At 41.4% G+C, this 26745-nt stretch overlaps 1 protein-coding gene across 1 annotated transcript in view; it reads left to right on the top strand.

Annotated features, from left to right (window-relative positions):
* Nucleotides 1-3916: 3916 nt before the first annotated feature.
* The window catches only part of LOC306742103 (roundabout homolog 2), a gene marked incomplete at both ends in the record, with an annotated part of 48275 nt that continues 25446 nt past the window's right edge, over nucleotides 3917-26745 (top strand). The window contains 6 exons of the mRNA XM_079224443.1: nucleotides 3917-3971; nucleotides 12688-13014; nucleotides 22431-22588; nucleotides 23633-23753; nucleotides 23831-23969; nucleotides 25580-25707. Of these exons, the coding sequence (XP_079080569.1) occupies nucleotides 3917-3971; nucleotides 12688-13014; nucleotides 22431-22588; nucleotides 23633-23753; nucleotides 23831-23969; nucleotides 25580-25707 (928 nt within the window). The remainder of the gene's footprint in view (nucleotides 3972-12687; nucleotides 13015-22430; nucleotides 22589-23632; nucleotides 23754-23830; nucleotides 23970-25579; nucleotides 25708-26745) is intronic.

The raw sequence follows: 26745 nt of genomic DNA, 5'->3' as shown, positions 1-26745 counted from the left end.
ATGGGACTAATGAAATTGCTGACAAGGTATGTTCGCAGGTCAACAGCTAAGACCCTCGGCCATGTAAAGAGAGGTAGCAGGAGCTCAATTAGAAGCTGACGTATCACAGCTCTGCGAGTCTCTTTTTGAAACGTTTGGGAGTTGTTTTTTTTACAACTGGTGCTGTGAGAGTGAGGCAATATGGAGTTTGTCATAATGAGATGGAGCCAGACGGTGATCAGAGACACATAAGGTCAGAGCCAGGGGGAGAGAGGCCAACAGCTGAATCTCACATTCTTCACCGCAGTCAGACAGACTGCCACATCCCACCATCTGTACCACCTCCCTGTACTGTCAACACACACACACAAACACACACACACAGTGTGTTTTAATTTAAGGTACTGGTGGTGAGATATTAAAACATTGGATAACGCCAGGCCAGCTGTTTCCCTTTGTTTCCAGACTACATGCTAAGCTAGCTGTCCCCAGACACCAGCTTCACATTCAATGGGGAGGTATTCAATTTTGTTTACATCTAATTCGACTCGAGTTTACTTCTAACTAAGAAAGCGAAAACATCTGTTTGGAGCTCTTTTCCAGCAGTTTTCAAGCAGGCATGTTTTATAGACAAATGCTGTAAACTCTTTCAATTGTGAAGATGTTATTGATCATTTATTGAAACCTAGTTCACTTGTGATTCATGGACAAAAGTTGGTCAAATCTTAAGTTTACGTTTACACAGTCTCACGCTACTTTTAAAAGAGGGAAGAAATTGACGAAACAAAGGAGTGAAGATGCTATTTTGAAATGTATGGAGAACTGGAGCTCTGAAAAACAATTGTGAAGCACGACTCCTCCGATATCAAAACAGACAAGAAGAGGCACATTAAGTGATATCAGAGTGTCTACTGAGGTCTTCTCTGAGGTATATAGTTGAAGTTGAAAAACAGACCATTCCCATCTGACACCTCCGAGACTCCACTTTGGAGATGCCTCTATTTTATGCCTGTTAAGCCTTTGTGGCCCTTAATAAGCTACACACTTCCCCCAAAGCCATTGTGGGGCCCCTCTTTGTGTCACGCCTTGCAACAGACATCTGGAACCCTCTTCTGTTGCCCAATTTCCAGTCCCATTCAAGACGGACAAAGGGGAGCGGGCGTCAGACCGTCCAAAAGTCACTCTCCATCATGTTGGGTTCTCACAGCTTGACATGGAGACAATGAGGTGGAGGGAGAAGAAGCGCCGGTACAGAGGTAGCGGTCTGGTCTGTGCTGGAGGAGGGGGAAAGAGTGAAACAGAGATCATACCCCCAAGGGAGCGGCGTTTGTCCACGGGAGGAGGACGGAGGCCGAGCACCAGAGGCCAGCTTTTGAGGGGAGGAGTGGGCGTGAATCAACAGCTGCTTGATCAGTCAGAGAGTGGATGCTAAACAGCAGGACTGCAACGGTCTGGAGCGGTGAGGATGCAGATCGTCATCAGCAGCAGAGATGATGGTGACAATGGTGATGAGACCGAGAAAGCGATGATGGTTGTGCTGAGCTGTTGATGTGACTGTGCGGCGTGAATATTTATACAAAATCGTCAACACTTTAGTGTCAAGTTTATTTTAAATCTCACACATTTGCCTTTACTGAGAAGGAAAAAAAGCAGATGATCTCACAGCAAGCATGTAGAATATTTCTTAGTGCTTATCTTATACGATGAATGTTCACATAACAACATAATAATTATGCTTGAGGCTAACTGGAAGGAAGAATACAGATCACACTGGCATACAGCTGTGTGAGGAAAAGGGAAACATTTTGGGATGTATGAGCAGTGTTGAAGGAGTTACTTATGTTGTGCTGTAAAAACACAAAACATATACAGGAACAATATCTTGTCGCAGTAGCCACCAAGAAGGCAATCATTCGAAAATACCATTTCTGATGGCTGTATAGTGTTGAAGAGAGACATGTACGGAAAGCGGAGGAAAAAAAGGGCTGTATTTGAAGGAAAAGAACACAACACAACAAAATAATATATGAATAGTGAGATATAAAGAAGAGATATGTTTTATCAGACTGTTAACCTCACTTACGCTAGTGATGGTCTTCCTTTTGATTCAACATTATGCAAACAAACATTTAGGGAGGAAAAGAAGAAGAAGAAATTACAGATATAAACTGAAGAGTGTAGCTTCACAAATAATTTAACCATGTATGCAAGCTATAGCTGCCATTAGTGTGAGTGCTCCGGAAAGAAAGCAAGTGCAGTCCATTTACCATGATTCAGCGTTCACAGTCTTACCCAGGAATACACTTTGTTGATGTTGTTTGCAATTGGGAGTTTTGCACAAAAATAAATATTTAGACTTCTAAAACCTAAAACTTTAATTACTTCAACTTTAACCTTTTCTTTATTTGAAAAAGCAACTTAAACCGAACGTTTATCTTCTAAATCCGTGGTTTCTCAACCTTCTTGCCTCCCAACTTGTGACCCATTGTCACACTGTACAGTTTTGAGGCTAAAAAACATTCAGTATTCAAACCATTAAGTAAAAAAATTGTAGTAAAATCAAGATAAAAATAATATCAAGCTAACCTCTTTGTTAATGGCTGAGCTGGAAGCTAACAGGTGCTTACAGCGCTAACAGTGCTCACAGATCATTACCGTCACCATCAGCTAACGGTGCTGTAAGCTAACAGCTCAGCTGTGGCCATGTTAAGTGCTGTGTGGAGGCTATATGCTATGACTGTTGCATTTAATACCGTACAGTCCCAGTGAAGTGTAAGTTAGGGCATCTTAAGCTTCTGCACAGTGAGAATTCCCCGATGACATGTGAACGGCGTTAAGTCAAATCACCGCTAAAACGTGGACGGCTAAAACCGGATGTCATATTATTGGTTGAAATTGGTTTGGAGGACCAATTTACATGAGCACACATATTTATGCAATTTTACAGGAAGAAAAGATCTGTGGATTTTGATATAAAAATACAAAGAAATAGAAATCATTTAGAAATGTCTGTAATATGTTTTCAATATGACCAGGGATGTGATTTAAAATGTTTAAAATATCTCTATTTCCAAAATATTTAATTTCATCTTCACTTTAAGGACTTTTAGCTTGAATGTTTGTACAAATACAATTTCCCAAACCCTAAACCATGAAATCTCTCCTATTCCCAATACCTCTAGAACCCAGGGCTCACTTGACCGCCTATAACTTCAATAATAAACCTGACCCAGTTATAATTTTCCTTTCATTCCACTGTGAGGACTTTTTCCTCATTTAGCTCGAGATTGGCCACACGCATACTCACACGCACACACGCGCGCTCACGCAGCGCAGATGTCGTCGCTGTCTCTTTAAAACACGCACTCCTGGAGGCTGGCGTGGATTTGTTGCGGAGAGAAGGCAGTGCGGACGGAGCTCAGCTCGGCATGTGCACGGCTTCATTTTCGCTCAAACTGACGCCGCAACCTGCAACTGCCCGGCTCCGAGCGAGCAGACAGACGGAGAGAGGGGAATTATTTTATTTATGACCGGGCTAAATATAGTTAACGCTCTCCTTTTTTGTTTTCAGCAGCAGCAGGGCATCTTGGAAAGAAGTCGGTGTGTATCTCTGTGTGTGTGTGTGTGACCATGCGGGGATGAAGAAGTGCCGCTGCTGAGTTTTGTTATTTGGTTTCTCCGGGGCGGTGCTGCTGCTGCTGCTGCTGCTGCTGCTGCTGCTGTCATGGCTCTCTGGGAGTGACATGAAAGTTTTTTGGGTAAAATGATTTTACCGCCTTGAATATTCCAGTTGAGAATCAGACCCCTTAGACGGTGCAATCTTCCCTGGTTTTGGTATTTTAAGAACAATCTGGGTGATTACATTTTGTTTTGACTGGAGCTTTGATTTAATTGATAGTGGACTGTCAAGAGGCTGCAGACTCGGGACAGTGTGGAGATGAACTTTGGAAATCTACTTCTTGTGACTGTCTCATTCATCACCATCGCATCAGGTAAGATAGTATGTCTAAAGGTGTGCGCGCGTGTGTGTGCGTGCGTGCGTGTGTGTGTGTGTGTGCGTGCGCGTGCGCCTCCTTCTGTATTTTACTAGTCCTGCTTCTGTCCCTCCAAGTTGCTAAATGTTGTGTTTAGCTGAATTTCCCAAAATGTTTGTTGAATTGTAAAATGGAAATGTCACACGTGCATTCATTTGTAATATTTAAATGCCAAGAAGATGCACATTTTCCCTTGGTGGCCCCCTGAGCACCGAGGTGGTCACCCATTAGGCAGCACTAGAGGTCGAAGGAGGCTCATCTGTTGCCAAAGTGAAACCATTTAACTGTCACTTTTAGTTCAGCTGTGAGCACATACACTCTTGTCATAGTCGGACAAGCCTCCACCTCCCCCCAAAATTGGTTTTGAGGATGCACACATATGATTATAAAATGCTTTTAAAAGCTCATTTTGATTACCTTAGAGAAAGAGATTATATTTGTTAACCATTGCTCTGATAACAGATTACATTTCTGAGCCTTCATCTAAACTCCAAATAAAAGCAGGGCTCAAACAATTTATGAGAGTGCAGATGCTTTATTTTGTCAATCTCAGAGTAGTTGATGCAACTCTTGACAATGTGTTGTGTATTAAATGCAACTGGCCTGGACCCGGTCCTGGCAGCTGCCATGGCCCTGCTTTCTCCTCCCACTGCCCCTGGGATGCCCCTCCTCTCTACCTCCTTCTGCTTAATGGGTCGTGGCTATCTGGATCATGGACCATGCCTACTACTCATTTTATGAATAATTTCTGTCACAATCATTGAATGTGCTGTCACTCCGTTACGTTATTCATTCTGGCCACATAACATCTATTGCTTCTGTCCATCCGGAGAGAGGGATCCTCCTCTGTTGCTCTCCCTCAGGTTTCTTCCCCTTTTTTCCCTGTGAAAGGGTTTTTACTATCTTTATTGGGGGAGTTTTTCCTGATCCGATGTGAGGTCCCGGGACAGAGATGTCATGTGTACAGATTGTAAAGCCCTCCGAGGCAAACTTGTATTTATGATGTTGGGCTATATAAAATAAACTAAATTGAATTGAATGGCAGACATCTTCACTGCTATATAACATTAGATCCCCACTATTCATTTATTAACATACCAACAAAGGCAGTAATGAAGACAATCGTCTTTTCAAATGTTCTACAAGGATAGAAATGCACTCAGCGCATTTGCTCAGCCTCACATGTGTTGAAATACAAGAAAACACCACATGGCACCTTTCAATTTATTTGTTGGATTTTAATCTGCAATAACATATTTTTGTAAATCCAATATTCACTCTCTTTTAGCTTATTTTGGTCTCCACCAACTCCTGAGGGGAAGTATCTCTCCCTTTTAGCTGCTAAATGCTCCACTATGTTCACCTGCTATCGTCACTAACTCTGCCTGCCTGCTGTTTGGTGCTGAGCAGGTAGTGAGTAAACTGTGTGTTTCTAAACGACCTTAAATATATCTGCAGCGTTTCAGTACCGCAATTTGTTGTCATTTATCGGCTAACACATACCAATCTGTCTGAAATAAGATAATAACAGGTGGTGTGTCAGTGGAGCTCTATTCTGCATCTTCCTCTTCAGTGATACTATAAGTCCTCTTGCGCTCGCTCTGCTTTACTATTATAAACCGGGTGCCACCTCTCAACATTAAAAGCACTTTTCAACACCCACACCATCTGCCTACATCCATTAATGTGGAGTGGGTATTTTCTCTCATTCCCACCTCTATTATACTGCACATACCCATAGGGTAATGGATATTCATATAATGCTTGAGAGAAGAGGATTTAAACAGGCTTCATGACCTCTATTTTGGAATAAATACCACACTGATAGATTGCTCAACCCCCCCCCGTTTGGTTTGTGCCGGTTCAGCCAATAACTTCTTCTCTGTTGGTCTGAAGATGTGAGGTGGGGGTTCACTTTGTGTTCTCTCAGTCCTGTGTGTGTTTCAGAGCTAACACGACAACAGTCTTCTTCACAAATTGCACTCGATTCAACACAGCAGCTCTTTCTCTCTCACACAGAACAAACCTCAATTAAGTCGGCATCAGTGTCGACCGTAAAGCGTCTCATTGAAATGTCAGTTATCTTGAGCTGTATTCAGACTCGCCGTGGAACTAATCAATGCTAAACAACCCGTAGCTGTTGATTTGTATCCACTCTGTCCTCCTGCTCATTATTTGGTGACAAATATGGCTGAAGGCTGACTAAAGCCTCTCACAGTCCCTCTTGTTGAAACAACCGTGAACGATGAAATCACTATGTACCTCATGCTTGAGTCATTTTGCCGGATGTTGATGATGCCCCACTTCTGGTACAGTCGCTGATGACATCATTTCGAGATTAAATTACGGCCGAGGAGGACAGTTGCCAAACAAAGGCTCAAAAAGCTCAGACTGTTGCCAGAAGAAAATCTAACCTGACTTCTCCGCTTTGAAATTCAGCTTGCTGCGGCACGTTATTGCCCTCCCGCAGAGATTACTTGACAATGTCACAAGAACTCCTTGAGTGTTTTTGGGCCTTTTTAAGTATGCAAATTAATTGAAATTGAAAAAGATCTCAGCAGACAGCCACCAGCCCCACAGATAAGCTGCCAGCCTTCTGCTCTGTCTCACTTTAACTTGTAAAGATAGGCCGCCTATAGGCCGTTGTGTTTTGCACCAGATATCAAGCAGTGAGCCCAGACAGGTCCAGCTTCTTGTCTGCGCTTCGCTCTGAGCCTGGCTGTCTCTTAATGGCACCGAGATCTGAAGCACAAGAGAGACGTGCCCTCTTCGGCTTTGTTGTTTTCACACATTAGCGTGACAGCAGTACATTTCTGCCCCTGGGGAGGATCCAAGGTTGATATTTTGAAATACTAACTAATGAAAGCGCTCCTCGTTATGCAACAGCAACGCTAAGAGCCAAGAAAGGCCAAATATAGCTTGAATCAACAGGGTTTTCAAGACATGATCTTCATCACCCCCTCCCCCAGCACTTAGCCTGCTAACTGTGTGTTAGATGAGGCAGAAATGTATAGACGCCGTGAGCAAACGAATGGGCGTGTGTCTGAGTTTGCAATTAGGACAATTTTAATAGCTTGTCAATCTGAGCTGTGTTCTTCACTAATGGGCATCATTTGACGGTTGCTTATTCTGATTTGCTTTGCGACTAAGTGGGGGAAAAATCTCACAGATCACAAGCAACCATGGCCATTACTACATCTAATCCCCCTGACACACATGTTTAGATCACAATGAGTTAGGTTATATAAAGTTCATGTAGAAAACAGCACCATACACACAGTATATAGGCTATAGGCTCGCCAATCAGTGAACGCCAGCAACGCTTCCTGGGTTACATGCAAATTTAAATTAGCTGTATCAGTATTTTTATTCTAGCTATATGTTAAGTAACATTATAATATGTATGTATGTATTGAGCCATAATGTACTGTACGCCTGTTCACATTTACCAGAGCGTTCCATATCAGTGTGCGCTCAAAATAACAGGTAGATTTTGCGCGACCATTAGTTGTAATTTCAAACTTTTTTTTTTGGTGTAAATCAATGCCGGCTGTTTGCGAACTAAGGTGATGATTTGGCAGTGCTGTTGTTTTCACAACTTGTTTCAAACCTTCCATCAAGTGGCCAAAAAAACAAAAACAAAAAACAATTATGCAGATTCAAACTCTTCAAATATAAAAACAAATGAGATACAGAGCTTCTCCAGTTGTGAACAAACACAGTACATTTACCAGTATTATAGGGAGTAGCTTTATATCACACAATATGGCCCTCAAATCAGTCCCATTTAAGAGGAGTTTAAAAAAACTAATAATCACAAGATTCCAAAGTAATTCATGTCCACAAATAAAATTCACAAGAAATACACATTTCAGTTGTTCTTTATATCAACAAGAGTCATATGTCCTTAAATGTAAACAAAGCCCTTCTCTACATCACGGCTTAAACCAGCAGGCTGCTGAGGGTGGCGAGGATTGGAGGGTCATGGGTAGTATATGACAAGCGTAATAAAGTTGAACAACAAAATGCATAGAACTATTGAATCTGAATTCACTGTATTTCTGCCTCTCGTCCTGACGGTCATATGCCCACAGAAAAGCCTTGAGACTGTTGAGGAGAGCAATGACCTTGCTTTACACCCTGGGCACCCTCATTCACAAAACCTTTTATTTTTCGACAGCTGAAGGTTCTTGACTGCTTTTCACTCTTATGGATTCTCTTGACTCTCTTTGGCCGCTCCCGCTGAGCGTCTGTGAGGTTAAAGAAGTTAAGATGTGTTTAAAAGGCTTTTATTGATCCGTCCTCTCTGACAGGGCTTTGGCACAAAGATGCTGTGTGTTTCGAAACTACCGGGGCTTTAACAGTGATTTGTGTTTCCGCAACATTCAATGGAAGTTTTTTTCTTCTTCTCCATTTCATTTTTTTAATCAATACCTGTTGAATTGGAAATTTTACCTCCGGTTTGGTCAAAACTAAATCTGGATTGTTAACAGCAAAAACACACAGGAGATCATCCTGTGTGTTTTATTACACCGAGCTATACTTGTTCATTGTAAAGTGCTGCTTTTATGTTTTATTTGCGGCTGAGCAACAACAAAAAATAAGTCAGACATAACTCCCTTATTCTGATGTCTCCAAAATAATACTTTCATAAAGTTGAATGTAAAATGTACATTCAATTGTAATTTGCTGCAACATATCGCTCACAGCTATGAATTTTAGGATTGGGAATTTCTTTTTTCTGTGTTTATGTAATTTGCTCTGCATTTCTATAGGATCAGTAGGCAATGTCCTTCTACTTCTACTTGTTCATCTCTTGTAAACATGAAAGTCCTTTCACACCAGAATACCCCAGAATAATATTTTTCACACAAATCAAATTGCACTTTAAATTACCATCGGCGCAGGTACATCTCTGATGACGCACTGCCAGCTCTAATGGGCCATGTTCATGATCTGACTTAAAACATACCTTCAGAGGTCCCCATTATGGCCCGTGATGTTTATCTCTCTGTGTCACAAACGGGAAAAGCAGAGTTTCTTTTTGCTAAAAGGTGCTTTCAACCGATGCACCGCAATCTTCCTGTCAGAAAGCAAGAGTTACTGTGAAAATATTCTTTTTAACAAAGAAAATGTGCGGCTGACGCGTTCAAGGTGACACAGACTTTTCACTGATTGCACACTTGTCACTTTGGCCGTCTGAAGCGGTTTGCTATTCTTTTTCTTTCTTTTTTCTTTTGACAATACCGTATATGATATATGAGACATGGCACCGCAGTGATAGTGTTGGATTGTAGCTTTAGCTCTTGTAAGTACCCATTAATCATTATTAATAATCCCCCAATTCTGATATGTCAGTGTAAAAATATGTTTCTGATTCTCATACTGGGCTGGAGTGCAAAGTTTGGGGTGCGTTAAAATGTTGACATTTTTTGAAGGCGTCTCATTCAAATACACACTCATGTACAATGAATATACACGTTTTTGTCATGGTGACATTCCTGCCATTCAAAGCAACTGAAAGCAAGCAGAACTTCACAATATGTGCTGACACGCCGAGCACAAGGACAGCTGGATCTCATTAAGCTAGAGATGGAACAGCCTCGACTACAGCCACTGTGCGTATAATAAAAGGAGGAAAATTACCCATTGTTAATAGTTAATGATGTTGTTAATGGCAGATTTGTGGTTTTATTGGGTGGTAGGAACAATGAGGTACTTATCAGAGGAATCAATGAGAATAATAGCCAAAAAACAATAAAGATTACAGTCGAAATGCATTAGAAGTTGAACCTAAATCAGTTGTCTCAAGAGAGCCATGTGAGTGTTTTATAGGATTATCCAGTGATAAGTAAAGACAGAACTTCCTTATACAAATATACAAATGGCTGCATAATTCATAGAATGAATGCAGGGAATATAATTGAGATCAACACACACATACAAACACACCAATTAGAATAATCACATATATTATTAAAAACATGAGCTCGTGAAACTTTAAAATCCCTCAGAGGAATGAGTGTTCATTCCTCTTACATTATTACATTGAAGCTGCACTGACCTGTTTCATGGGCACAATGGATGTTCCATGTGAAGGGGACTGTGTAGGACTCTGCACTCCCCCCTGATTCATTTGCCTTCACCCTAATTACTGATTACATCCCAGAACGCCAGGGACAGCAAAACAAACTATGGCCATTTCATTCAATAATTGTCATTTTTCCATAATTCTGTGTGCAACTGAGATCTGATCTTTAAGCTCCTAAAGGCATGAGTCTGAGAACAGCAGGTTGGTGACCACCGGTGAAAAGTTTGAGGTGTGCCTTCTGTCCCCCGCAGCGCTTCATCTAACAGCTCACTGTGGCTGCTCCTTTTTCATCCATTACTCCCCGAAATATTTCAGACTGATCTGCTGTCATATGTCAAATTAACAAAAATTGCCCTGGTCTTGTTTCGCAGATGTGTTTTTTATTGAGCGATAGCGGTCAGTATCAAGCTCACTGACAAACACATTGCATTTCCTGTGATGACTTGTAAAGCTGCAGAAGTAGGAAATGCTATTTTTGCATCAGCATTTCTTTTTTCCAAATGAATGATAATCCTGCTCCATAACTGCTGGACGTATATAAAAACAACTGTATTATAATAATTTCTAAGCTGACAACCACTTAAAGGGGGCATTCTACTGATTTAAGACATTATTATCAGTTTGCTCCCTGTGAGTCGTGCTAGTCAGCCTAATAGTTGTATAATGTCTTGTGTGGCTTTGGAGGAGCTTTGCCAAGTCTGAAGACTTAACTGTCATGATGTCTTAGTGATGTCACCTTGGCTTACAAGGTTATTTATTGTCATTGTACAAAAGAGTTGCACAATAAAATGCAGATTTTAGTCTCATTTTGCTGCAACAGATCTACAACAGAAAGCCTGTGCTAAAAATAGTATGTGGAATTTGAAAGACAAGAGTGTTTAACGGGCAGCAGGGATGGTGTAACGAAAGACGGCATGAAGTTGCATTAGGGAAGTGTAGAATCCAGTGTTTGTTGTTCCATTGCCTCAGTTGTAGTACCAGATATTGTGGACTTAAAGGCATGGATTTAGATCCAAACTTCACGGATCTGCAGCATTAAACCGCTGTAAGTAATCTCTTAAGAAGTCCACTCTCACAGTATTTGTTTTAGTGATAAAATCCAGTTATGGAAGACGAGGAAGTGTTCAGAATGATGTAACGGTGTCACATGAGCTGGGATTTGACACTGCCAGTGAATCCTTTTAAAACCACGGTTCACCAGCAGGACATCACTGTGGAGACGCTTCTTCAAAGTCAAAGCAAATTGTCTGTGGACAAACAGTCAGATGTGTCAATATGTACTTTTCATAGATACCATACAGATGTGAGAGAATATAATCTAAAGGAAAGTACTTTATAATATTGTAAAGGATTAACATGACAGGCCGAGCATGAAATGATTTACACTTATTCTCTTTTCGGGAACAAAGTGTGTGTTTTTGTCAGGACTGGAGGTGCTATGGCACATTTTAATGGCTCGATTAGTATTCATCCACATCCGGCATTAATGTTTTGAGCTGTCCTGGTTTGTGACCCTGGGGTCTTTAGCTAAGAGCGCTCAGATCGCTCTTTAGATGTTTACTTCAGGTTTGTGCCATGATGGCAACTCCTGGCCCCGCGTGGATCAAATCAGTTCACGAAAAGACATAAATCTGCTTACAGCTGAAAAGTGAGGGTTTATCCTGATGCCTTAGATTTAAGTATAATGTAACTGAGGCATGTGCAACAACATGTATGTCATTGGGTTACTCCCGACTGCTCCTCTCCAATGATAATGAGGGATTTCATGCAGTCTAGATTATGTGCTGAAAATAAAGCCTCCGACGGAGCTGCACAATAATCAGTGGCACAGTGACCATTTCTTTTTGTTTTTTTCAGAGCGAGGGAGAGACCATCTGTTCTTAAAAGCAGCAGAATTTTGAATTATTAATTTCTCCGACTGTAACACACCGTTAAAGACTGTTTGGTCTTCGTCTAAAAAGCTCACCTAAGGATTTGAAGCAGTGTGCCTTTCTCTCACAGCTAAGGGAAGATAGTAATGGATGCCCAGAGAGAAGAATATGGGAGTTATCTATATCTCTGACTCATTCTCTCGACGTCTTTCTCCCCTTAACCGCTCGTCTTATCGTCACCACCTCTGCAACAATCCTGATTGACACAGAGATTGTCCATTACCATATCACATGGCTGATTGAATCCTCTGTACAGGCAGTGTCTTGTGTGAAAACGCTCTATATACCGCTAAATATGCATATAGAAATTTACGACAATATGGAAATACTGTGTTTTGCTATTTGCAGAATATAGCAAGAACAAAGTAATATAAAATGTGGTGATCTGAAAGGCACATGTTACACGTTTTCTTTCTTGGAAAATGTGATGTCTTCCCCTGAATTCCGAGTTGACCTTCAAAGAGAGTTTACCCGTGATTTGATGCTTCGCTACACACAGACAGTGTCTTTGTCCAGCAACCTCTCAGGGATGATGCTTTTCCCTTTTTTGAAATGGCTATTCTGTCACAAAGAGATGACGTTTATCAACGTTTTCATGAATGGTAGTTGGTCAGATGTATAGATAACATCTGCCCTCATCTCCACTCCACAGGGTCCAGGGCACGGTTTGAAGACAGCGCACCTCGGATTGTGGAGGACCCCTCGGATTTGATCGTCTCCAAGGGGGAGCCTGCCACCCTCAACTGCAAGGCAGAGGGCAGACCCGCTCCCGGTATAGAGTGGTATAAGGATGGCGAGCGAGTGGAGACGGACAAAGATGACCCCCGGTCTCACCGCATGCTCCTGCCCAGTGGCTCACTGTTCTTCCTTCGCATCGTACACGGACGCCGGAGCAAACCAGACGAGGGCGTCTACACCTGTGTGGCCCGCAACTACCTGGGAGAGGCCATTAGTCGCAATGCCTCACTGGATGTTGCCAGTAAGGCTCTACATTATTGATCATAGTCCTTAGCGTGTGCTTGGGTTGGATGTGTGTGCGTGTACAGTATACAGATGCTTCACAGTTGTGGCCCAGATCTTTTTGCAGCCGTCTGGCAGCTTTATGGGGGTCCACTGGAGAGTTGGCCATGCTTAAGAATAATTATATGAAACAACCAGACTGCGGGTAGCAACTCCTAAAAAGATGGTGGTGTGGGTGTTGGTAGAGATACATTTAGGAGTAAGTAATAGTCTGGTGTGACATAGAATTATGTATTTTGTCTTTAGCCCTTAGGTGTCTACTAACTTGGTCAAATATTGAAATATGTGACTACATAATTAACATGGGTATGATCACAATACTACGTAGGGATGCACTGATCCAACTCCCGGTAGCGATAGCAATACCTGGGCTTTGGGTGTCTGCCGACACCTAGAACCGATCCGATACCTCTGATCAATTAATAAGCTGTATGCCTCACTGTGTGGAGGTGACTGGGATCATTCTTTTATGAGACCACATCAGGCATGACTTTAACATTGCTTTCCTAACTTTGGAAAAGAAATGCATAGATATACATGTACTGAATTGTTATTTATTGAAATAGTTGTGTCTAATATCAGTTCAGTCACAGATCCAGCTATTTGAGTCAGTATCGGACCGATATCCGATAATAATACCGGTACTGGTATCTGTGCGCCTCTAACATTATGACATGTTCAGTTTAGTTATTGAGATTTTGGCTAATTATAATGGTTAAATAATTGCTTATAAGAAGTCTTCTCTGGTGATAGATGTGTATTCTCACATTTTATTTTGCAGGATATGTTTGGGTGCCGACACTGACTAGTAAAAATCAAGGGTTTCTGCTACCAATATCAATCATTTGTCAATCATTCAGATTATTTGGTATGCAGATTTTAAATCTAGACTATCTATTTTGAAATACGTAGACTATCAATAGTCTAGGCATTGGATAAATCAGGAATCAGTATCGGGAGAGATGAAGTTGGATCGGTTCGCCTCTAATTTAGCTCCGTCTCTGTTGCAATGATTTGGGAAATACAGACACTGGCAACATCAATTGGATGCTTTAGGAGCACGAGCCTCCTAAAACATTAAATTAAATTCAAGAGGAAAAACACGTGTCTTTGTGCCATTCGTTATGCTATGCAGCTCACGACTGCTTTCTTGTTTACTGTCGGTCAGGCGAAACGAGGCTTGTGCTTCTGGTCTTGATCAGCGTCTGTCTTACTCGAGTCGGAGTCCCAAAATCTTTACAGTGGAGGTGGTGAATAACACATTATTATGGACAAACGTAGGAGATTTGCATCTACCTGCTGGGCCTTCATGTCCACATCCAAGTAATGCTGCACGTATGCGTCCGTTCATATCTCCAACTTTCATGGAAAAACTCTTTGCCAAGTTGTCAATAAATTGCCAGAAATAGCAAAAAATCCAAAGGGACATCTTCCAATGTAGTATAGATAGATAGATAGATAGATGGATGTATACTTTATTCATCCCCAAGGGAAAATGTGTTTGTCACAGTAGCAAGCAAAGTTACATAGAAGACAAAAGACAATATCAGGAATGAAAAATAGCACCTCATCATATCTGAGTAACTGGAACCAGTGAAATTGTGTCATTTTTGCTTGATTGTGTCTTCAGACAACAAACTGATTATCACCGGTGAATCACCTGCAAGTTCTCTCCATGTGCATCAACAAGATCATGTGTGTGAGCATGCATGTATGGCTGTGTTTCTTTGAATGTTGTCTGCTGCCGCTGCTGAGTGCAGCAGGGGAGTGTGAGCTTTCTCCTATTGTGGGGAAAGTGCACTGAAATAAAATGCTCCCACTCGGAGCCGTGTCTATTATTTTCCTTCCTCGGTCGAGGACACGTGCCATTGTCTTTCTTCTCTCCTAATTGTTCCAGTGTGGCTCGGCCCCAGACTGAACTGCAGCTTCTCTTTGGCATGAGGAAATGGATTACTCACTAGGTTGATTAGGGGAAGACGCATAACAGATTAGCAAGGTCGAACTGTCCTCGTTAAAAAACACAAAACAGCAATTTGAGCATGGTCTTATCTTCCCAAGGCTTCCTTACCGGCGAGGGTGTGCAAGTGCTCATGGCGAGCTGACCTTGTATGTAGCGCACAGCCAAAAATAGGGATTCATATATACTGTATATTGGGAACCAACTAATGCAAATGTCCAAGCTGGGAGAAGATATGATGCGTGTACTGTCATTCTGCCTCTTTTGCATCGCTGATAATGAAATTTAGTGTTGTGTGCAGAAGAAGATTACTGTACAGTCATATTGGGAGAGGGATGATTCACCTGCAGGCACTGAGTGACTAACAGTATTAATAAGTGCCTGTTTTTGCTTCTAATCTCGTTGCCTGCGGCTGGAGAGGGCATATGCCAAGACGGCATGGTGGTGGTCTCAGACTCCCCCCTCCCCACTGCGTGAGGTTGTGCTGACTGTGGGGTAAATAGTGACCCAATTAGCTCTGGCAGGGAGGTTGGGTGGGGGGGCCGGGGGGGGGGTTGAACAGTGTTAATGAGAGGCCAGTTTTTAAGCTGGTGGTCTTGCAGAAATGTGTGTTGGTGGGTGTCTGCGAGGCAGCAGTCTGAGGGACAACAGGTGGGAGGAGGAGGAAGAGCTTGAAACTCCCACTGAGCAGTAATTAATACTGATGCATGTGTTCGACTGGTAGTCCTGTTAGGAGTGCTGACACTTACCTGGTTTTAACCACATTAGTTCCACATTAATTGCCAGTGAATGGTGCATAATGAATTGTGCTGCATGGCGACAACTTTTCTCCGCAGTGCACGTCCAGATTTCTCCTTGACTCGCTCCAGCCGTGTATGTCTGAGCCACAGGATGACAACATTTAACTCAGCTGCCGTCTGCGAGACTTGGTCAAGATGCGCAGAGAAGGGTGTTATGGGTAATCGCAGATTGCAAATGGTATGCGGATGAGCCTTCCAAATCTCAACAACTACTGCATGCCGATCAAGCTGATTGGTTGATCCACATCATGGCGATAACTGTTCTGTATTGATTCTTGCAGGGTTTGGGCGTACATTTCTGCAAAGTGCCAGTTGTTTTGTTTTCGCTGTGGTGAAATGAATTCCCTGATTTCTTCGACGTGTTCTTAACCGTGTGTTTTGCTAAACGTGATACTGGTTGCTGCTGCACACAAGCGGGACACCCTCGATCTATACACATAGAAAGAAACACACACTTGAGCGTGTCCAAACGACATCCGTGTATGTTTGCAAAACAGAAGCATGCTCAATCTGAGTTCCAGCTTTATTGGTATGCGACAGAGCTTTTTGAATAATGTGGACACAAACTGTCACACCTTAATTGGATTAATGTGATCATATTGACTCATGCTGTAGACAGTGAAGAAGCAATGAACAATCTAAAAAGCAATGAGGCTTATCAGCACTTCCACAGGAGTAACAAATATTAAGGTTGGGCGTGTTTTGGTGAAGGAGGTGGAACACAACTGACTGTCAACAAGCCAACTAAGCTCTTTTGGATTTGTCCCCTTGTGGTAGCTGTTGGAAACTGTTCCATTGCTGAGAGGAACAATCCTGTTTCAACATACTGTGCTTAATGCTACAAATTCAGTTTAGCTTCATTATCCAGGTGTACTTATTCAACTGTCTTGACATTCAGCCACATGTGACGAAAAACATCTGGTCACTTACAGTATGTTGAGATGGGCATATTGACAGCTGTTAGCTTGATTGTTAGTTCAGCCGCAAACAGTGAAATTTGTCTCTGAAATGCAAAACATTTTCACTTTAAAGCTTTTTTTGTCCGCTTGTTCAGGCTGTGATCATACGTCTGTATGTATCTATTGACAGACGTATGATCACGTTAAGGTGTGACGGGTCGTGTTCCCACATCATTGATTTCTCTAATAAGCAGGGAAGACACCTGTAAGCATACGGGTAACTATCGGAGATGCTACTTCAGTCAAGGGAATAACCCGAAGGAATCTTGGGCTGGGAATATGTGGGGATGTGTATTTGTAAATAGAAGAAAATATAGCTGGGACAAACGCTGACTTCACAGCTGAATCATGGAGGTTTGTGTAAAAACATAAAAAGGATTAAAGAACTTGGATATATTCCCCGTTCTATACTGTCAGTCCCTATTTGCTTCACGGCTGAAGTAAAAGAAAACTATGCTCAAATGCATTTTGCGCACCCCGAGGTCCACACGTTATATTTTTTGTATTGCTTCTGTTGCACCCTTCCAGAGTACCTTCTAGTAAGGAGCACGCTTTTGCTCCTAAATGCCAGCAGCAGTCCTTATTCTGTCTTTTTTTCTTCCATTTTTATTGTAAGCTGCCAGTGATCGGCTGACTTGCCTGGCTCTTGAAAAAGCCAGAATAATAATGAGCCAGTGGGAGTGGACTGAAATCCATTCCTATATTTCAAAATCATGAATGTAAATGTCTTCCAGTCTCAGCGAAGAGACGGTCACATGGTGCGGCAGGATTAGAATAAAGTAGGACAAATAAAAAAATAAAACTTGTTTAAAAGGCTTTAGAGCCAGATGTTCCTCTTACTCCTGATGAGGGATTATGAAGGAATCAAAGTTCTGGTTGCAGATTGTTTCTTGGCTTCTTCTGCTCTACTTGAATTTTTCACTGGATATCGGATGTGATCCCCGATGAATACTGTTTATATGTGTAATTTAGAATTCATCCGTACTTGGATGCAAGACAACCGTCAGCTGATGTTGGACTGAAACTGGTCAAATCACCTCCTGATATGGTTTATATGAGCGCTGCCAAATGTCGCTGTCGATGCAAAATGGGTTGCCTGCGTGCAATGTTTGTTTGTAATTGAAATATCATCACATTTTTGGTGTATGAATTCATGCCATGAGTTTTTCATAAAGACTGTGAGTCTGTGAGTCTCTTCTCATCCTCCATCAGCACAATCGGACAATGGATGGATTAAAGCAATCTCTCTTCTCTGTAGGCAAAGCATCCATTAACTGTGACAGGGCAGTATCAATGGGATTAGACCACCTCCCTAACGGGTTTACTACTCTCTGAAATAAAAGAACAATAGGAGCCATGCAGCAGGTCCTTTTTAACCTCTCTGTCCACCCTCCTACCTGTCGGCTGTGAAAACAGAGGCTGGTAGCCGTTCACACATCTGTCTGGCCCACGCGCTCTGCTCTGCCTGCGTCCCACACTCACTGTCACCTCGTGTTTTGCACAAAAGCCTTTTCTTTTCTGTTCGTCACACTCACCACTCATGTTTCTTTCCTGGTGGGTATGTAGATGCTCTTTGAACTGTTAAGTAATTTGCCCTTTGGCTGCTTGATTTTTGATGAAGTCACATGCAATTAACAAATGTACAACATGCATTTATCAGCCCTGCATGTCATACAAAAAGTGTGAATTCCATGCATGACATTTTCTTGTGATTAATCTGTCTTCCTCCCTCTGTTCATTTTTCCCAAAACACCAACAGATGGCCTTTCTGCGGTCCTAGAGCTCCTCTCCGCTAAACACTACAGATAGATAGATAAATGTCACCTATAAATCAAGTGATGGATATTCTCGTGGAGATTAAATCGCCTAATCTGTATATCCCTGAAATATTAGAGTTCTGAAAATGAATGGGCACTCTCTAATAGCTCTCACAGAAATACTGATGAATACCGCTGAAAGCCATTTAGCCCTGCTTTGCCATTATTTAAGCTCACAGGAAGTGCCTTGGGGGAAAATGAAGATTTGTCTCAGTAGAGGCAGGGTCAACCCTCAGCTGCCCTGCAGTACCCAGTGTGGAGGGACTGAAGCGAGAGCGCAGGGCCGGGTTTAGGAGATTATTTGGCAACCTATCGTATTATGTCTGAGAAGTTAAGTTCGGGACAGTAGCCCCTCAGGAGGGGGAGGGAGGATTCGTCTTTGTGTTTCTGAGGAGAGTGGTCTGTTCTGTGGACCGATCATCATCGCATATAAACATCCGTGAGAAACTCAGTTTGGCGTGGCCTGCTTTTTAAGTCTGAGCAAGGACGGATCACATTAACTTGAACATGGCTTCAAAGACAATTTTCTCGCGCTGCACTGTGTTTGGGGGTAGTGATGTCAGGAATATATTCTGCTCTCTGGCATGCGTTTCAAACCCTCAAATGTCCCACTTTCTGCAAGTCTGTGCCCGGAGACGCTGGGTTTCAAATGCTAAAGGTGTGTTCGTGCATGTGTGTGTTTGTGTCTGCGTGTGTGCAGTTCAGGGATTAACTCTCTGCCCATAACTTTTTCACTTCAGTCACCATGGCAGTAAAACAAAGGTCTCTAACCAGACAGAGGTCTAAATATAATGCAATGCTTTCAATTAGCCCCTCAGCTCTGCAAAGCATTTGAAACAGGCAGCCAAGTGAACAGGGTCGGGTTATGTGGTGCACAGGCCTTTCGGAGGAGAGCAAGTGTCTTGCTGGTTCTGTTCCACCCATGCTTTTGCTATAGCTCCCGCAAAGGCTCCTTTCTTTTCCTGGTTTGCGATGGTCTTAAAGCTACTTCTCTGTTGCTGATGTCCACACCCTATATCTACAAGCAACCCTTTCAGTGAGGGTCCTCCTCAGTGTCTGACTATGAATAATAATAAGTAATGAAAAGATTAATAAAGGAGGTAAGAAGTCCTGAGTGAGTCTTTGTTTTATAAAGACGTCTCACTTTTCCTTATCCTAAATGTCATGGCATTAAGAATCCCACTCGGCGAAGAAAGTAACCTTCCACATCCATTTTAATAAAGTGCAGTTCACTGTAAGAAGATATGTGTGATTGATTAATTCAAAACAACGAGTATGTTGAAGAAAAGGGTGTATAATGTACAGATTCACCGATGTCTACTTCGCACCTGAGAGAAAACTGTCAGCCGCTTCACTTAAATTAGTAAAATCATAGTGGATTACCCAAAACGGCAGTCGAACTAGAGATAAATAATATGTTGCCTTTACAGCTGTGATTAACTCATTGCAGAAGATTTTATTCAAGCCCAGTGGATCTGAATATTGATGCTGTATTAAAGGCCAGAGCAGCCATGTTGACACGCACCAGACGTCAGACATACTGATCGATAACTAATATGGCTTGGATTTAATTATGTATTTAGGGTAATTGGCTTAGAATTAAATAAATTCCAAGTTTAGTTGATTTAAAGTGGATTACAGTAATGTCAGTAAATCCTAATGAGCAAAGACTACAGATTACACCAATTGATTGTTTCCTGTTGCTACATAAAGTGTTTTGTTCTTGCTCAACGAATGTATAGTTTACAATTATTTACTTCTCAGAATTTGCATTGTTTAAAAAGAAATTTAGGAACAAAATAATCATAATCTAACAGAAATAAACAGAACATCTCGCGGCCATGGATTTTGCTGGCTAAAATAAAAATGCAGCAGTTTTTCTAAACTGTATAGCTGGTGTAAGAGAATGCTAATACAGATTTAAAAAATGTTTGCTGAAAATATATTAAATATGCACTTGCATACGAAAAGACGGCGTGTCCTTAGACAGTCAACATCCTCACCATTTGATGATCATCGAAACGGAAACAAAGAAACAGAATTGTCTATTTTAGGGAAGAGATAGCCGCTAGAAGCTAATGTTTGGCTGTTAACGAGCTGCACCATGGTCGCGAGGAACACAACAAGGCTTCAAAAGCGGACTAGTCGTCTAGTTACGTAGTTTTATTTCGCCACTTGTTAAAATCTCATCAACTTGGGTTAACATCAGACCTTATTGCAGGCATTCAACCAAAAACTCCATTGACTTTTAGTCGAGAGAACCAGAAGTGCAAAAATGCTAAACTCATTTCTGGGTGTTAGGAATAATTCCTGCACTATTTATTATATCACATTTAAAAATGGTTCAAAATGTGATTGATTGGAGCGAGCACTTTGAAGTTGGTATGATTGTGAGGTTTGCATACAGAGGGAAGGGGGATTCTGTGATCTTGACTTTTGCAAAAGGCAAACATGTAAGAATTGTATACATATATCCCAATGTTTCTTTTTATTTTGTACATGCTAACGTTACTTGTGTGATTTAGGTTTCTGTGCTTTTAACCCCACGGTTCATTTCCTGCTACCTGTAACGCCGCTGTATCTTGACAATGGTGTTGTGTTGGTTGGCATCATTGCTACTAGCTGCAGTTTCTCACTAAGTTGTCATGTTAGCTAGCCAGCAGCTAAGGCTGGCATGTGGTCAAATGTGCTGCGTCCAAATAGACCTTTTTAAACTGTATTTTTTTACATTTCCAAAAGAGTTCACCCGTGATTAATCTATCATGACATCGTAGCGACGTGTCTTCTACCCCCAGCTACTTGCACATCTGTCCATAGAAAAATGTTAACTAGAAAATTAATAGCCAAATTTGTGTGATAGTGTTTGCATTTTTATAAGACAAAAGGATTTGTCGATGAAGAATAATCGATGAGTTTGGCAAACATAACGCCAGTTTGGCTGCAGTGTAAACTTCCTCAAACCAAAAACAGTGCAGAGCCACTATTATTACTTTAAACTTGGATATTATAGTTTGCAGCTTAACTCGCAGTATAATAATCCATGCTTAAAAAAGCCTGTAGGCTGTAGATGCAGGGTGTGGCCCACCAAAACGAGAGCCTGTCAGCATTCAAGAGTTTCCATTGTACAGCAGGTCTCGTGAGAAGGCTCCAGTTCACAGTTCACACTGAGGCTTTTTATCTATCCATCACAGTCAAAGATTAGAAGATATCAAAAACCGGCGTGTCAAAGTCCTCTCATCCTGTCGTCATTCGCAGGGTTGCGAGAGTGCAAACGTCAGGGGTGACATGAGGATAGATTTTCAGTTCAGAGCTGATTTTATTCAAGTCTGAGTGTTTCAGATTTGTAAGAGAGCATTTAGATTTAGAGACACAATCCCTTCATTAATACAGAGGCCATTCTTTTCTCCCTCACACATGAGCTAAATTATGGATGTGCTGTTATTTGTTTACTCTATGTTGGACTGAGAGATGTTCATTATTCATCTGCTTTGACAGGAGAGATGGCAGCAGAGTAGGACACAGGCCTGGGAAAACATTAAAACAGAGCGCAGTCTAACAAGGACGTTGCCAGGATTTGAGCAGTCATGCACATGCAAACACAGTAATTGACTTTCTCTCGATAAGCTTGTTTTCAGCCAATCCTCTGAAAGAAGATGGCTCACTCAAGAAAACAAGTTGAAATGATTTCCAAGACGAATGTGTTTCTTTCTTTTGAGGATGTCGGTCATGTGTCTGTGCTGCTGCTCACCGATCTCTGGGTCTGATTTGCTGGCTTTGTTTTGAGCACATCAGAGAGACAGGGCTTCTGAAGCTAATTAGGTTTCTTTGTGTTTTCTTCTCAGTCCTGAGAGATGATTTCCGGCAGGCCCCGAGCGACGTGGTGGTGGCTGCTGGTGAGCCAGCGGTGTTGGAGTGTTTGCCTCCACGTGGCCACCCTGAGCCCACCGTTTCCTGGAAGCGCAACAATGCCCGAGTCAGCACCAAGGATGACCGCATCTCAGTGAGTTCAACATGAACACTGAACAAGGACTGAGCAAGTCCAGCTTCCAATCCCAGCCATTTAACCTCCTAACCTGTCCGTGTAAAGCCAAGCATCAGCCATGTTCAATTCAAAAGATGCTCACTAGAGCAAATGTCTATGAATCCCTGACTGAATTCCCAATTTACTCCTACATTTAAACTACAGTGCCCATCTGCTTTAAGAAACAATTTTGCCTTTTTAAAAATACGTTAGATTTACTTTTTAATAGTAACAAATAGTCTTGCGGCTGAGCGCCATAGATATGGAAGGTAAGACAGAAAGTATTGAGACACAGACATTGTTGTCTTTTTTCTTTTGTTGTCTTTGTTTGACAATAATAGAAATAAACACACATCACAATCTTTATCTCTTAGGCGGAAAATCAGGAGTGTACAAGACCAAAGAATAGTTCAAATTGTTGTTGTTTTTTCTTGGAGTTTTGCTGTAACTTCTGTTCTCTCCTCATGTGTAAAATCAACAGCCGGCCATCTATGGTCGCTTTTGAAAGGCTTTTTTTTTCTTTCTTAAATTTGTACGAAATCCAAAGCTGAAGTTTGTGAAAGACGATGTTTACATCAGTAATAGAGGAATGGCGGATCAAGTATTCAACCTTTTGATTAAGTAAACTAATAATACTGCACTGGAAAATACTCCATACTCCAGTTATTTATTACTTGATCGTAATAAATAACTACTTATAACCTTAGAATCAAATGTAAAAGGAAATGGTTCCCAGTGTTACACATATTATTGGGTTATCATTAGTGATGCATTAAAGTGTAAGTAGCATTTTCCTCATAAGTTTGTATGTAAAATACAAATCTTCAAAGTAACCATAGTTTTTAAATAAATGTAGTAGAGCCAGAAGCACAATATTTCACTCTGAATTGTATTGGAGTAGAAGTATTACCTAAACATGGAATAGGTATACATTTGAGGTACTTGTACTTTACTTGCATATTTCTAATTCCAATGCTACACTTAGAAGACTAATCTCTTGAACGGTCACTGCGTTTTTTTCAGATGCGTGGGGGTAAACTGATGATCTCTCACACCAGGAAGAGCGATGCTGGCATGTATGTTTGTGTGGGCACTAATATGGTTGGAGAGAGGGACAGCGATCCTGCAGAGTTGGTGGTATATGGTGAGTAAAAGGCAGCAGCATTGGGTCCTTTACGCAACATAAGATGGACATGCCTGATGTCTTTTCTTCTCCTGCAGAGCGCCCTGTGTTGGTACGGAGGCCGGTGAACCAGGTGGTCATGGAGGAAGACGCCGTTGACTTCCTATGTGAAGTCCATGGAGATCCCCCTCCCACTGTGCGATGGCGGCGAGAGGAAGGAGAGCTTCCCCGCGGGAGGTGAGAGAGACGGACATAACCACAGACTAATAGAGAGTCAGACGGGGAATGCACATACACCGTCTTATGAGGCTGAATAAGAAATGCAGCTTTACAAGAGGAAAGTGCGTTTGATTATTAACATGTGACCCAGAAATATGTGGAGTAATTGTTAATCGGTCCAAAGACGATTAGAAAGTTTGCATAATTCTCCTGTGACCAGTATCATCCTGTTTCCGTCTAAACTCAATATAATGTAGATTTAGCTTTGGCTATTTGATAATTAAAATGTTTTCAATTTGCAATATTAGACTACTCTAAAACCTACTCCTATAAAACACTTACATAGAGCTAATTACTTATAGGCCTACAGTACAGCCAACAATATGTTGAGCTGAGGTTATGAATTATACATGTAGGTGTTCTATACTTTGTTTATTTATTTGATAATTAATGCATTTTCTCCCTGCAGTGCTTTTCAACAGTTGTTGAATATATTGTCCCATTATGGAGCTGACATTGATATCAAACCTAATGCCTAAAATGAAATGACAATTGAATGTAAAGAAGGTAAAACCAAGTAGATATTTCTAAGAACGGTGCAATATTTTGGGAAATGGGCTTATTTGCTTTATTTTCTGAGAAGATTGATACCACTCTCATATTTGTTGGGTTAATATGGAGCTACAATCGCCAGTCGGTTAGCTTAGCTTAGCATGAAGACTGGAAACAAGGGGAAATGATTAGCCTGGCACTGTTCAAAGATAACACTCTATATATTGTTTGTTAAACTATAAAAAACTTCAAGTGTTAATTTGCGAGCTTAAAGAGGTAGTAGGCTGATTGTGTTACCTTTGGACAGAGCAAGGCTAAAAAAAACAATTTGTGGTTTTATATGTTAGTTGTTGTCTACTTCCATGATAAACTAAGCTGAGCTAACCATCTCCTGGCTTCAGCGTCACTCTGCACACATGTGAGCTTATTTGTCCACTTTGAAAACAGAACATGATGATTGCAAAACATGAAATGGTTGTTTTTTTATGCTTGCAAAAAGCAATATTATATTCGGTCTTTCATCTTTTTGATGTTATCTTTTATCTTGTATTTATTTGATCTTTTCCAACGATGGCTTATGAGTCGATTCAATTAAGTGAATTATACTAGTTTAATTCATTGCATCCCTTGCATAGACAAAGACAGATGACTTAGCTTTCTGTGTTGTATGAAATAATAATAAAATAATTTTCTGCAAAACTGCAGAAAATATGAAGTTCTGCTTAACTTCATATTTTATCTACTGAGATAAAATGCTGTTTTCCAAAATCAAATGGAAAAATCCTAAAATAAAAAGATAAGACTGTGTTTCTAATTGATTTTCAGCTGTTTCAAAAAACTTCCAGGAATTGGTGACAATATCTAAGGCAGATCCGGCACATTGTTCCAGTCGTTTCAAGATAATGTCACTTGATTGGAAAAAAAATCCTTGCAACAGGTTGATTGACAAGGAAAGAAATGACATTATATTCTACAACTGGCAGATTTTCTTCGCTTTTTGTAGATTATACGGCCAAATTAGTTTTGCTATTCTCCTCCGTTGGATCTTTCATTATCTCTCATTTTCTCATTCCCAGGTTTGAAATCCGCAACGGCAACAGCCTCCATTTGTTCCGTGTGAAAGAGCAAGATGAAGGGACGTATACCTGCACATCTGAGAACAGTGTGGGCAAGACGGAGGCCTCTGCCATGTTGCAGGTCCACGGTAAGAAACACGTCATGCATATTGTATATGCGCGCACACACACATACTCAGGCATGCATAAAAAAAGCTCATGTTCATGCATACAGTCACATGGCAACAGAATTATGCCAATGCCGGCTCCCATTTCATGTCCAATGCTCTGTGTTTTTGTATCAGTGAATCTTTGCGAGTCCTGTCCAGCGGTGCTGCCAGGAGCTTATGCTAAACCGTATGGATTACGCCATTTGACAGATGTTTGGTAGATGTGTGCTTTAACTCACTGCCAGAGAGCAGTACCAGTATTAATAAGACATGACTCCCTCCCTCTCTCTTCCTGTCTCTTTATCTCGCTCCTCTCGCCTCCTCGCTGTCTCTGTGCCCTTTTCCTTTCTCTGTGTGTGTCTTGGTTTAAATAGTCTCAGACGACTTTATCCACTAATGCTTTTATCAGTGTAAATGAAATCCAAACCGAGCAGATTTTCATTCATTCTGCTGCTGCTTCTCTTTTCTTTTCTTTTTGTGGCTCTTTTCCTTGCTATCACCGGTTTTGTTTGGTAGCTCAGCGTTTCATATATCTCATTAATTTTCCATCTCTCTCCATCCTGTTTCAAACCCTATCGTCATTCCAGTCGGCCCCTTTCGTAAGTTCATTTTCCATCTTATTTTTCTATTAAAAAAAAAAAAAAGACGTTTGTTTTTTTGCTCAGTTATTTCTGAAATAGTGCTCTGGTGTGTATGGTATTTTTAATGGTTTTAAAACAACAACCAATGCCTAATGGTGTAAATAAGTTCCTCCATTAGGCACTGGGTTGTTGACAACATGCCTGTTGCTGCCGTCATGCAAACAAGCAGTAAGCCTCAGACACAGTGACTTAATGTACAGCAGATTAAGGACTCCTATCAAACGCACGCATCTGCTTTGTGGAGATGAGTGTCAGGATAGTGTGACAACATGTAAAACCCTCCCTCGCTTGCAGCTGCAGTCTGTCACAATGCAGCTGCAAGGTTTTTAATTACAGCATTGTCTTGGTCTCCTTTTTAAGTAAAGATGCGATTTGA

Source organism: Taurulus bubalis (assembly GCF_910589615.1).
Source record: "Taurulus bubalis genome assembly, chromosome: 10".
NCBI classification, from domain to species: Eukaryota; Metazoa; Chordata; class Actinopteri; order Perciformes; family Cottidae; genus Taurulus; species Taurulus bubalis.
The sequence above is the reverse complement of the archived record's forward strand: the minus strand, read 5'-3'. Positions and strand labels throughout refer to the sequence as shown.